This window comes from Mustela nivalis, assembly GCF_964662115.1.
Source record: "Mustela nivalis genome assembly, chromosome: 6".
NCBI classification, from domain to species: domain Eukaryota; kingdom Metazoa; phylum Chordata; class Mammalia; order Carnivora; family Mustelidae; genus Mustela; species Mustela nivalis.
This window is the reverse complement of record NC_139025.1, coordinates 36128379-36141693: the sequence shown is the minus strand read 5'-3', so window position 1 is coordinate 36141693 and position 13315 is coordinate 36128379. Positions and strand designations below refer to the sequence as shown.

The window sequence follows — 13315 nt, the reverse complement described above, 5'->3', positions numbered from 1 at the left end:
TGTATAAAATAATTTATTGCCTGTTTATTATATTACTATTATAATTAATTGTTAAATTAATTACTGCCTTATCTAGTTTTAACCATCTATCATCTGGAAAGTGGGTAATTTATGTGTCCTATAACGAAGCTTGGCCATTTGTTTTTCTAGTTTGTTGCTTGCCTTTGATGTTTATATTTTGGGACACCTGGGTGGCTCAGTTGGTTAAGCAGCTGCCTTCGGCTCGGGTCGTGATCCCTGGGTCCTGGGATCGAATCCCACATCAGGCTCCTTGCTCGGCAAAGAGCCTGCTTCTCCCTCTCCCTCTGCCTCTGCCTGCCTCTCTGTCTGCCTGTGCTCGCTCGCTCTCTCTCCCTCTGTCTCTGACAAATAAATAAAAAAAAAAAAATCTTTGATGTTTATATTTTTACACTTTATGAAAATATTTAAAATCTTTATTTGACTATTTCTATCTTGTTTCTGATGCTGTTCAATAATCATGCAAGTTCATCATCAGCTTCACAGTTTCCTATTCAATCACTTTAAAATTACATTTTCTCAGTGGTGCCTAGGTAGCTTGGTCAGTTAAGTGCTGTAACCTTGGTTTTGGCTCAGGTGATGATCACAGGGTTGTGAGATCAAGCCCCAGGTTGGGCTCCATGCTGGGTATGGTGCCTGCTTGGGATTCTCTCTCTCCCTCTGCCCTTGCCCTTCCCCTATTAAAAAAATTTTTCTCACATTACTCTAATTTATTCTGTCTTCTAAGTATCACTTTAGATTGAAAAAACTACAATTTGAGGTTTGAATTAGTCAGCTTGGGCTGGTGTAACAAATTACCACAGACTGAATGGCCTGAATGGCTAAAACAGCATAATTGTATTTTCTCATAGTTTTGAAGCCCGGAAGACTGAGATCAGGAGGCCAGCATTGTCCAGTTCTGGTGAGAGCCCTTTTCCGGGCTTGTAGACAGCTGCCTTCTCACTGAGTCTCTCCATGAATGAAAGAGAAAATCACTGGGCTCTACTTCTGTGACTTCATGTGAACCTAATCGCCCCCCCAAAGCCCCACCTCCAAATGTTACCATGATAGTGGTTTTTAAGGCTTCAACATATGAACTTGGGGTGGGGCTAGGGAGACACAAATATTCAGTCCACAGCAAGGTTAAAAAAACACACTGTAGAGGTCCTGGGTGGCCCAGTTGGTTAAGCAGCTGTCTTTTTTTTTTTAAGATTTTATTTATTTATTTGACAGAGAGAGATCACAAGTAGGCAGAGAGGCAGGCAGAGAGAGAGAGAAGAGGAAGCAGACTCCCTGCTGAGCAGAGAGCCCGATGCGGGACTCGATCCCAGGACCCTGAGATCATGACCTGAGCTGAAGGCAGCGGCTTAAGCCACTGAGCCACCCAGGCGCCCTAAGCAGCTGTCTTTAGCTCAGATCATGATCCCAGAGTCCTGGGACTGAGTCCCGTGTTGGGCTCCCTGCTCAGCAGAGAGCCGCCTTCTCCCTCTCCCTCCACCCCTCCCCACTGCTCCTGTTCTCTTGCTTTCTTACACTCTCTCTCAAATAAAAAGTAAAACCTTTATTTAAAAATGAAAAAACCTACCCTAAAAAAACACAAAACAGAAAAAGACCTACTCTAAAAAAGTAATTGTATTGGCAATATTTAATGTTTAATTTTTAAAGATTTTTATTTTTAAGTAATCTTTACATCCAGTGTGGGGCTCAAACTCACAACCCTGAGACCAGGAGTTGGCGTGCTCTACCGACTGAGCCAACCAGGTGCCCCTTAATGTTTAATCTTTAAACGCATGTGTGCAGGGACACCTGGGTGGCTCTGTTGGTCAGGTGTCGTCGGACTCTTGATTTTGGCTCAGGTCATGATCTAGGGTCTGTGGGATTGAGTGCCTTGGGCTCAGCGGGGAGTCTGCTTAAAATTCTCCCCCCTCTCTCTGTGCCTTCCTCCCACTCATGTGTGCACACTCTTTCTTTCAAATAAATAAATAAATAAATAAATCTTTAAAAACATTAAAAATAAAAGCATATGTGCAGCACAGACTAATTTTGAGACTGAGAAACCCAAACTGAACAATTCTATCATAATTAGAGATTTTATTGTATCTTTTAGTTCTCTGGATGTAGAGCTTACACTTAAATTATTATACTTTTAACAGTACATTTTATTACAGTGTAATTTTTATACAGACTTTTAAAGAACTCATTATGCTTGAAAGATATGAATTGCCTGGGTTTAGTACTGGTTCCTCTCCAGGAGGTGCTGGTCTTTTTTGTGGTTGTGTGCAACATCACCTGATTTTCTCCTGGCTATTGGATCGCAGTTTAGAAAAGCATCAGTTTAGACTTTAGAGTTCACCACCCATTACTCACAGAACAAATTTCATACAGGTCATTGAGCCAACAAAGGATATCAAGGAAAACAGATTACAGCATGTTTTTTGCCAGTAAAAGTTGTTAATTGGCCATGGGCCTTGATTATGTCCTAGAATGGCATTTATATTGTTCTTCCGGCTATTTTTATCTAGAAGGTGAGGACAGTTTATTTTGCTAGTCAGGAGTGATTACCTGATTTTAATACATCATTCTTTCACTTCCAGTGTGAATAAGCTAATATTCCCCTGAGAACATTCTCGTGTATTTTCTGACTTTTTGATATATACATATTTAATATTGGACAAGGACACCTTATGCTATTTGTCTCTGGAGTTAAATTAGATATTTCAGAAGAACCAGCAATTTGGGGGCTGTTAATTTAGTGCTTTCATGTTTCTCGAAAAGTAGGAGGACATGCTTTTCTATTCTAAATACATCTGTAAAATCCTGATAATGCAAAAGCTTTGGCACGATTTTGATGAATGTGTTCAGTAAAAGATCTCTGTGTTTGCCAGGATAGATCAGAAAACCTCTTCATGGCTTACGCTGTAGAATTAGATCTATTCTTTGTTTATGGCCAACTCCGGCGCCAACCCCACCTCTGTCTTAGGATTTCTACCTCTTCCTTTGCTCTCAGTGCAAGCTGTCGCCTGGTGGATGACCAGAGAGTCTGGCATAGGGATGAGCATACTTGAAGCTCAGATTTATAAATCATCCTTTAAGCCCCACTCCCCACCCCACCCTCCCAGTCACAGTTCAATAAGGCCTCTTTCCCCTCCCCCAAACAAATTCCTTTGATATTCTGTTCCTTTGTGGGAGTAGGCCTTGACCTTCATTTAAACTGGATTTCTACCCAAAGCAGCAAGGGTTAAGTGGGAACGAATTTTTTTTCCTTTAGGGCCTTGAGATGCCATTGGCCTAGCTTCCCCGCACCCTCCCAGGAATGACTAAAAATATGTTACTTTCCTCATTGTAGTTTAGAGCTGAGAGTCTAAGGTAGCAAGAAGGAGTAAGAAAGCATCATAACAGGCCACTGAAAACCTCTGCGTTTTCCGCCAGGCTGGCTTTCTCCCCTTTTCTTCAGAGTTTGGACAGCATTTTTGCTGACTAGCATTAGCGTGGTAGCCACTTGCCGCATGTGTCTGTTGAGCACTTGGAATGTAGCTGGTCCATATTTAAATGTGCTATAAATGTAAAATATACACTTTACAAACAAGTTACAATTGAACAAAATATCTCATTGATCATTCTAAAATGCAGATTACATATTAATATTTCAGGGTTTGAATACAATAAGTATATTATTAAAATTAATTTCACCTGTTCTTTTTACCGTGGCCACTAGAAATTTTTAAATTACATTTGTGGCTTACATTATATCTCTTAAAAAAAAAAATTTATTTGACAGAGCGAGAGAGGGAACACAAGCGGGGTCGGGGGTTGGGGGGGTTGGTGGGAGAGGGAGAATCAGGCCTCCTGCTAATAAGCAGGGATCCCCAATGTGGGCCTTGATCCCAGGACCCTGGGATCATGACCTGAGCCAAAGGCAGATGCTTAACAACTGAGCCACCCAGGTGCCCCTGCTTGCATTATATTTCTATTGGATTTTGCTATTGTATAAAGTCTCATTCAATTTGCGGAAGATTTGAAGTGTTTAAATTTGTTATTTTGCTCAGTAAATTTTTAAATTTATAGTCAGTTTATAATTATTAGGTACTTAATATAAAAATTATAAATTAAAATTAAAAAGAAGAAAAATTGCACCCAGAGATGAATTTGTTGATTTAAGCTAGGATGTTCCCAAATGTGCACTTTCTCTGCCTCCATTTCTTGGGCTCATTTCAGGTTTATATGTGGAGCTAAATCAGAATGGTAAGAAGAAACCTGTCCTCTGTACTTGATTTCTGTTGGTAGGCTCTATCAGTTTGCTTTGGGCTTTAAGGGAGAAAGAAGTCCCAGTTTTATGGCAACTTGAGGGGAAGGGGAAGAGGTTCATAGTACCTTCTCTTCTAACGTTTAAAATGAGAAGAGAGAAGCCTGGCTGGCTCAGTTGGAAGAGCGTGTGACTTTTGATCTCGAGGTCATGAGTTGAAGCCCTACATTAGGTATGAAGATTCTGTAAATAAAACTTAAAAAAAAAAAAAAAAGAAAGAAAAAAGAGGGGGGCACCTGTGTGGCTCAGTCAATTTAGTATCCGACTCTTGATTTTGGCTCAGGTCATGATCCCAGGACCCTGGAATCCAGCCCCACCCATATCAGGCTCCCTCCTCTGCGGAGATCCTGCTTCTCCCTCTCCCTCTATCCCTCCCCACCACTCACTCTCTCTCTGTCTCTCTCAAATAAATAAATAAAATCTTAAAAGAAAAAAAAAAGGAGAAAGAGAAAGAGGAGAACGTGCGTGTTGCCTGCACCCTCTGTCATTTCAAAACCTCGCTGACACGGTGCCAGTTTGAGTTGCACAAACCTAAGTGCTGCTCTCTGTCTTCTCCCAGAAGGCAGGCTGACTTAGTGTTCCCAAAACCGAGTTTGGTTGGTATTTGCTTCGGCTTGGCAGGTCTGCATGGTGTCCGGTGTCCACTGGCAGAGCCGTGGAAGGGTGGAAAGGGCACATAAGCACTCCTGTCGAGTGGAGGCTGCAGGTGGCGCAGAAGGACAGAAGGACGCAGAGGCCTGTCCTGAAAGCTTCTGCTGGCTCCGTAGTTGACTGTGTTCAATCCGCAGACTCATCTAGAGGAAAGGCTTGTTTCCCTAGAGTTCTGGTTACAGTGACAGGTGTGGAGAGCTGACAGGCCCGAGTTTTGGTACAAACTCTGTCCCTAATTACATATGTCTTTGGGCTTCGGTCTTTTCAGCTGTAAAGTGGGAATAATAATGCTGACTACGTCATAGAGATCTTAGGACGACTCAATATGACCATGTAAAAGGCTTAGCACAGTATTGGCACGTGGTCCGTACTTACTAAATGCGCACTGTATTGAAGGCCTTACTTCCTGGTTGAAGACTTGCGCACGAGGAAACCGGTGTAGGAATGCAGAGGCTGCAGGAGGAGAGGAATCCACCCCAGTAAAAACTGAACCAGTGCTTCTGTGTGTCCCCTGAACGGAGGGCTAATTTGGGCCCACACAGATCATGAAGTCCCTGAGGGTTTGGGTCATCTTCCCCAGACCACTGGAGTTCAGGAGGTTCTTGAAAGCCTGATAGCAAGGGCCAGTCCTGGGAGTCGTCCCAAGCAAAACCAGAAGCAAGTCCAGGATCAGCCTGGCAGTGCCTGGGTCTAGCCTTGGCCCCTTGAGTGATCAAGTGATTGCAGGTGCACAGCCTTTTCCATCAGTTCTCAGGTCCTCTGCAGGCCATGCCTGCTCTCCTCAGGCCGGGATCAGAACTAGAATGGCCTCTCTTGGGGAGGGGAGGCCAAGTTCAGTAAGTGTGCCTGTGCCAGTCCAGTGTCCTTAACGTTGAATTTGTATTGCAAGGATTCCTGAGCAGATGCCTGCCTTTAAGAGCTGTGGCTCAGCATATATACTGCATCTAGTGCTTTCTCCAGTCAACTGCAGATTTTAAGATCTTTTAAATCTTTTTAGGATTAAGATGTTTGATCTTTGTCTTTTTCTCTACTTTAGACTTCCCCTTAGTTCTCTGTTTCCCTACTGATTAACACCCCATGTTACCTCTTTACCACCTTCCCACTCTCCTTTCTCCCCAGCTCTCACATCACCAAAAACATTCATAAGAACACATTTCCTGCTGGCTTGTGTATCCTGAATTTATATATATATATATATGTATATATATATTTTTTCTTTTTTTTTTTTTAAGATTTTATTTATTTATTTGACAGACAGAGATCACAAGTAGGCAGAGAGGCAGGCAGAGAGATTGAGGGGGAAGCAGGCTCCCCGCAGAGCAGAGTCCGATGTGGGGCTCGATTCCAGGACACTGGGATCATGACCTGAGCTGAAGGCAGAGGCTTTAACCCACTGAGCCACCCAGGCACCCCCTGAATTTATATTGATTAACTTTTGACCAAACACGGTAAGGGTTTTGATCTGGATAAACTAAGAAATTGAAGAAAAAGATGTTGGGATTCACAATGCCTTTGGACAGCATTTATGTAGCTAAATAGCCTTGGGGCCACGGTAATGGTCTTGCCAAGAGGCCTTTGAAGATAGGGGCTTGCCTAGATCACTGAAAGACTGAGCTTCCTTCTCAACCTATAGTTGTGATTTGTTGTGTTGCAGGGAGAAAATATCAGATACACAAAAAGACTGGAAATTCTTTGAGGTGAGTCACTCATATTTTGGGACTTTTCTCTTTCTATGAACCATGAATAACCAATAGCTGTTTGTCAGGCACTTATTTTTAGTGAATATCTTTTCTTAAAAGGATGCTAACAAGGGGCGCCTGGGTGGCTCAGTGGGTTAAGCCGCTGCCTTCGGCTCAGGTCGTGATCCCAGGGTCCTGGGATCGAGCCCCACATCGGGCTCTCTGCTCAGCAGGGAGCCTGCTTCCCTCTCTCTCTCTCTGCCTGCCTCTCCATCTACTTGTGATTTCTCTCTGTCAAATAAATAAATAAAATCTTTAAAAAAAAAAAAAAGGATGCTAACAAGCTGTATGCTATATCTTAAATTTTTGGTCTCGTTTTCCTCCTGCAAAGGCGAGTACCTGTGTATTTTCCACAGCTTTTCAGGAGTGCGGGGAAATGGGGTCACTTGGGTTTGCGTCTGCTTAGCAGTGTTACATAGACAGGTGGGAGTTTTACTATCATCGCTGTGGGTTGTGATTCTTGTCTGTTTTCTGTCGTAGTCCTTTTATACTTTCTGTACATACGTAGCTTGGATTGTCTTCCGACGTCAGCACTTCGCAGAGATTGAGGAAGAAATAGGGAGGCTCTTCCGTACCAATATGTTCAATATTCCTCGGAGGAAGCGCGAGGATGAAGAATCAGGAGGGGAAAAGAAACGCATGACTTTTGTACAATTCAGGTACGACCTTGTGACTTCCCAAAGCTCAGGGACATTTCTAGAAACAGAATGGTATAACCTAAATGTCTCCTCTCCCACCCCTTACCCCCAGGAGAATGATGGCAAAACGCCCAGCGATTAAAAAAGCCATTAACATGCGCTCTCCAGTCCTGTCTGCTCTGCTGCCATCTCTCAGAGAAAAAGCTCAGAATGTCTTTGAGAAAAAGAATCATCAAGGAGGCATCAAACTCCCAGCCCAGATACAAGAGCACACGGAAAATCTGGAGTCTGTGCCCATGCCAATGTAAGTGGCTCAAGGAGAGGGAAAGGAGAGCCTCAGCATGCCCTAGGTTGGGCCAGGAGGCAGACACCACGCCTTGTCCAGAAAGTTGAACAAAGATGAAAGCCAGCTTCTTATCCACCCCTCCACCTCTCCACCTATTTCCTTTCCCAAGCAGCTCTTGGTATACCCAGCTAGACTAGAAAACATTGCTAGAAAGTTATGCTAGACTTCAAATAGCTCTAATTCGGAGGTGTGGGTAGCCGACTTTACAAGGCTGAGGTTTCTTCATTAGAAGAACCATCTCTGGGAAATGTGGGAAGGCCAGTTACAAAACCTTATGTGGGCTGAAATTTTGGATTCATACTTAAGACCACAATGTGGGGGGCCGCCTGGGTGGCTCAGTGGGTTAAGCCGCTGCCTTCGGCTCAGGTCATGATCTCAGGGTCCTGGGATCGAGTCCCGCATCGGGCTCTCTGCTCAGTAGGGAGCCTGCTTCCTCCTCTCTCTCTCTGCCTACTTGTGATGTCTCTCTGTCAAATAAATAAATAAATTTAAAAAAAAAAAAAAAGAACCACAATGGGGGTTCATGGAACTAGGGAAAACTTTAAAAAAGTATATATGTGTATATGTATATGTATATGTATGGGTGTGTGTGTGCGTAGCTTTGGCATGTACACACACAAACACACACATGCAGGCACAACCATAACCATACACCTTATTCATTGGCCTCACCGCTTCAGTTATACCAATAATTCTTTTCACAGAGTTGGCATTTTGGGGGAGCCTCGATGTCTGTTCAACCCCCATACCCTTCTCCCCCTTGAACCAGAAGAAAACACGAAAGCGGATGGGAAACATTCCTCCCTGATAGAAAGAAATAACATGAAGATCCAGGATACACTGAACATAGTTCTGAGAACACTGTCGTCTCAAACAGCATTCCCTAAATGATCGGGTACTTTCTGTTTCTGTAATTCAGTCCCCGTATTTGAAGTAAACTACTCTGACTTAATCACTTTATACAGGACTAATATTTATTGCTATTAAACAATTTTAATTGTTCAAATTATTTTGTTGAAAGTTTAGTAGTAGACAATCTCAGAAACCTTTAGCAAAGCTCATTTTCCTGTATTTACTAGTTTGCTGTGTTAATTATTTACTTCCTTGGCTTTTGTGTGACTGTTTAGAGTAACATATTAGGACATTTAGCCAGTATTCTAGTGGACTAGTAAAGAAACATTCTGTGTTTATTTGTTCCTATGTTCATTTTTACTATATGAGAGAAGATGTTTGGGACATTTGAAAACTAAATTTTATAAAAAAGGAAATTAAATTATTTTTAAAATGAAATCTTTTTCTGTGGCTTTATTATTATTGACATTGAGATATAAAGTATATCTGATTCATTTAAAGGTTGTTTTTTTTTTTTTTTTAATTTGACAGAGATGCAGTGAGAGAGGGAGCACAAGCAGGGGGAGTGGGAGATGGAGAAGCAGGCTTCCCGCTGAGCAGAGAGCCCGATGCAGAGCTTGATCCCAGGACCCTGGGATCATGACCTGAGCCTAAGGCAGTTGCTTAATGACTGAGCCACCCAGGCGCCCCTATCTGATTCATTTAAAAGGCTTTTAGCATATATGGAGTTTTTAAAAAGATTTTATTTATTTATTTGACAGAGATGACAGGTAAGCAGAGAGGCAGGCAGAGAGAGAGGAGGAAGCAGGCTCCCTGCTGAGCAGAGAGCCTGATGTGGGGCTCCATCCCAGGACCCTAGGATCATGACATGAGCTGAAGGCAGAGGCTTTAACCCACTGAGCCACCTGGGTGCCCCTTAGCATATGTTTCATTTATTCTTTTATTTACTCATTTAACGACAAACATGTATTAAGCCTCTGCTCCATCCAAAGCCATGTGCTGGGTTATGTAGAGAAAGGCAGAGACCATATCTTCCTATGTGGGTAGTAGAGAAGATAAACAAAACACACACCTGCTCACAAGACAATATTGAATGTGTTAGAGGGCATAAAAGAAGTAAAAAACCAAGTGCCCTAAGAGGACAGAGCAGAAGAGCAAGCACTTCTGGGGGGCCCGGGAGCATTCAAACTTGAATTTGGCTTTGGGGGGAATTGGTTGGCACTAAAGGGAGAATTCCATTCAGAGGAGAACATGTGCAAAGGCCTAGAGATGAAAAAAATGTGCTTGAGGAAAGGCAAGATCGTGGTACCTGCGGAGGGAGCGTTTAAGGAGAAGGCTAGAATGGACAGCTGACTGTCCCACTAGGGACTGAGTTGGATGTTATTTGGCAGGCGGTGATGACTAAGAGTCACTAAAGAGGGGCGCCTTGGTGGCTCTGTCAGTTAAATGGCTGTCTGCAGCTCAGTTAGTGATCCCAAGGTGCTGGGGTTCAGTCCTATATCGGGCTCTCTGTTCCACAGGGAGTCTGCTTCTTCCTCTGCCTGCTGCTCCCCCTGCTTGTGCTCTGTCTCTGTCTCTCTCTCAAATAAATAAATCTTAAAAAAATAAATTAAAACAAAAAATAAAACTTCAAAGTTCTCATCTTTTAATTTATGAAGAGAATTTGGTTATAATGCACTCTGTCATAACAAATTTAAATCTAGAATATGTTGACATGGTTTTATTTTTTGTTTTTGTTTTTATTTTTTGATATTTAAAAATAAAGCCTGAGAATTATGAGACTTTTGTAACCATCTTTACCAGGACACTGGGCTTTTTCCTACTTTCTTTCTGAATGGTGAGGTCTTGGGATACTTCATTTACTAATTCCTTCATTTGTTTATTCATTTTTTTCATTCTGTAGTTTAATATATCCCCACTCTGTGGTGGGCACCATGTTTGGTGTTAGGAATTCAGTGTAGAAGATCTATAGCCAGCTCTGACTGGGAACTGACAAGTCTTAGAGAATTGTCAGGAAAGGAAACAAATACCATGACAATGAACTAATTGCAGGGGTGAGGAAGTCTGCATAAGAGGAGAGAATACCAAGAGTGTGCAACCAGGGATTTGCTGGTGCAGGATGGGCAGGGGGAAGAGAGCTTACCCCGCAGTACCCCATAAGAAGTGACATTTAAATTTGAGACTTGAGGGGTGCCTGGCTGGCTCAGTTGGTGGAGCCTTCGACTCTTAATCTCAGGGTTGTAAGTTCGAGCCCCATGCTGGTTGTAGCAATTACTTAAAAAAAAAAAAAAATCTTTTTAAAAATTTAAAAAAATAATAGGGGGCACTGGGGTGGCTCAGTTGATAAGCGTCTGACTCAGTCTCAGTCTTGGGTTCTCATATCAGGGTTGTGAGTTCAAGCTGTGCATTGGGCTCCATGCTTAAAAAATAATAAATAAATTAGTAAATAAATCTGAGACTTGAAGACACATGGGAGTAGAGTGGTGGGAAGTGAGGAGGGGAATACTCCTAACTCTATTAGTTAATCTATTGCTGTGAAACAAATTACCCCAAAACAGTGACTTAAAAGAGTAAGTAACATTTATTGTCTTATAGTTCCTGTGCATCAGGCATCTGCATGTAGCTTTGAATCTGTTCTAACTCCTGGTCTCTCAAAAAGATTTCAGCCAATGCGTGAACATGGGGTGAAGTCATCTGAAGGCTCAAGTGGTGTTTCATCTGCTTTCAGTATGACTCCAGTGGTTGCTGGCAGGATTAAGTTCCTCATAGACTGTTGGAGTAAGGCCTCAGCCCCTCATAAGCTATTGGCCCAAAGCCTCCTTCAGTTCTCTGCTATATGAGCCTGTGCCTCAGTAGCTTACAGTATATCAGTAGGCTTTGTCAGAGTGAACAAGTAAGGAAGGAAGAGAAAGTGTGCAAGACAGAAGTTAGTCATTTAAGTCATTTACCTAATATTGGAACTGCCATTCCATCAGTTTGCTGTGTTCTGTTCTTTAGAAGCAAGTCACAAGGTTCAGCCTACTCTCAATGGGAGGAGACCATATAGTGTTATGAATAGCAAGAGGTGAGCATCATGGTATGGAAGTCTTGAGGCTGGAAGCAAAGCCTTTTCAAGTTGCTGAGATAAGGAATCATGACCCACTAAGATTAGAAAAGGGGCACCAGGGTGGCTCAGTGGGTTAAAGCCTCTGCCTTCAGCTCCGGTCATGATCTCAAGGTCCTGGGTCTGAGCCCCACATCAGACTCTCTGCTCAGGAGGGAGCCTCCTTCCCCCTCTCTCTGCCTACCTCTCTGCCTACTTATGATTTCTCTCTCTCTGTGTGTCAAATAAATAAAATCTTTAAAAAAAAAAAGAAATATTCATTTTTATTGCTTTTGTGTTTCCTACCTTCAGACTGTCATTTTTTATCTTTCCTTTCCTCTCACAGTCCCCTTTAATATTTTTTGCAGGGCTAGTTTAGTGGTTGAACTCCTTTAATTTTTGTTTGTCTGTGAAACTGTTTATCTCTCCTCCCATTCTGAATGATAGCCTTGCTGGATAGAATATTCTTGGCTGCTGGTTTTTCGCATTCAGCACTTTGAATATATCGTACCTCATTTCTGGCTTGGAAAGTTTTTGCTGAAAAATTTCATCATAACCTTATGGGATTTCCTTTGTATATAACCATCTTCTTTTGTCTTGCTGCTATTAAGATTTTTTCTTTATCAGTATATCTTGCCGTTTTAATTACAATATGTCTTGTGTGGATCTGCTTTTGTTGATTTTCTTCAGAGTTCTCAGTGATTCCTAGATCCAGATATCTGTTTCCCTCCCCAGATTTGGGAAGTTTTCAACTATTATTTCTTCAAATAAATTATCTGTCCTCTTTTTTTCCTCTTCTTCTGGGACTCCTAAAATATGAATGTTATTACATTTGATGGAGTCACTGGGTTCCCCAAGTCTGTTCTTGTTTTGCATAATTCTTTTTTCTGTTTTTTTTCAACTTGGTTATTTTCCATTACTCTGTCTTCTAGCCATTAATTCATTTCTCTGCTTCTTCCAGCCTGGTGTTCATTGTATCAAGCATGTTTCTCAGATGATCAAATTTTTAAATGGGCAAAGAATATGAATAGATATTATTCCAAGGAAGATATAAAATTGGCCACAAGCACATGAAAAGATGCTCAATATCATTAGTTATTACAGAAATGCAAACCAAAACCACAATGAAATACCACTTCATACCCACTAGGATGGTTATGAACAAAAGAGAGACAAGAACAAGTGTTGATGAGGATGCAGAATAATCAGAACGTTCATAACATTGCTGGTAGGAATGTAAATGGTGCATCCAGTTTGGAAAAAATATTTGTCAGTTCCTCAAAAAGTTAAGTATAGAATTACCCTATGACCTAGAAATTCCACTTCTATACATATACCTACGAGAACTGAAAGCATATGTTTACACAAACACTTGTACACAAATATTTATAGAAACACTATTCATAATAGATTTAAAAAAATGGAACAACCTAAATGCCCAACAGTTGATGAATGGATAAACAAAATGTGGTATGGCCATACAATGGAATATTATCCAGCCATAAAAAAAGAATGAAGTACTAATTCATGCTACAATGTGAACAAAGCTTGAAAACATTATGCTAACTGAAAGAAGCCAGGCAAAAAAGGCCACATATTCTGTGATTTCAATTGTATGAGATGGCCAAATAGGGAAATCGATAAAGACAAGGTAAATTAATGGCTGCCAGAGGCGGAGAGGAAGAAGGAATGGGGTGTGAGTGCAAC

At 41.8% G+C, this 13315-nt stretch overlaps 1 protein-coding gene across 8 annotated transcripts in view; it reads left to right on the top strand.

The window, feature by feature from the left end:
- The window catches only part of PPP1R36 (protein phosphatase 1 regulatory subunit 36), a 32683-nt gene extending 23719 nt beyond the window's left edge, over positions 1-8964 (top strand). For all 8 annotated transcript variants that reach the window (XM_082737719.1, XM_082737714.1, XM_082737712.1 and 5 more), the window contains 4 exons: positions 6606-6648; positions 7171-7349; positions 7441-7632; positions 8379-8964. In XM_082737719.1, the coding sequence (XP_082593845.1) occupies positions 6606-6648; positions 7171-7349; positions 7441-7632; positions 8379-8565 (601 nt within the window). In that variant the 3' untranslated portion in view covers positions 8566-8964. The remainder of the gene's footprint in view (positions 1-6605; positions 6649-7170; positions 7350-7440; positions 7633-8378) is intronic.
- Positions 8965-13315: the final 4351 nt, after the last annotated feature.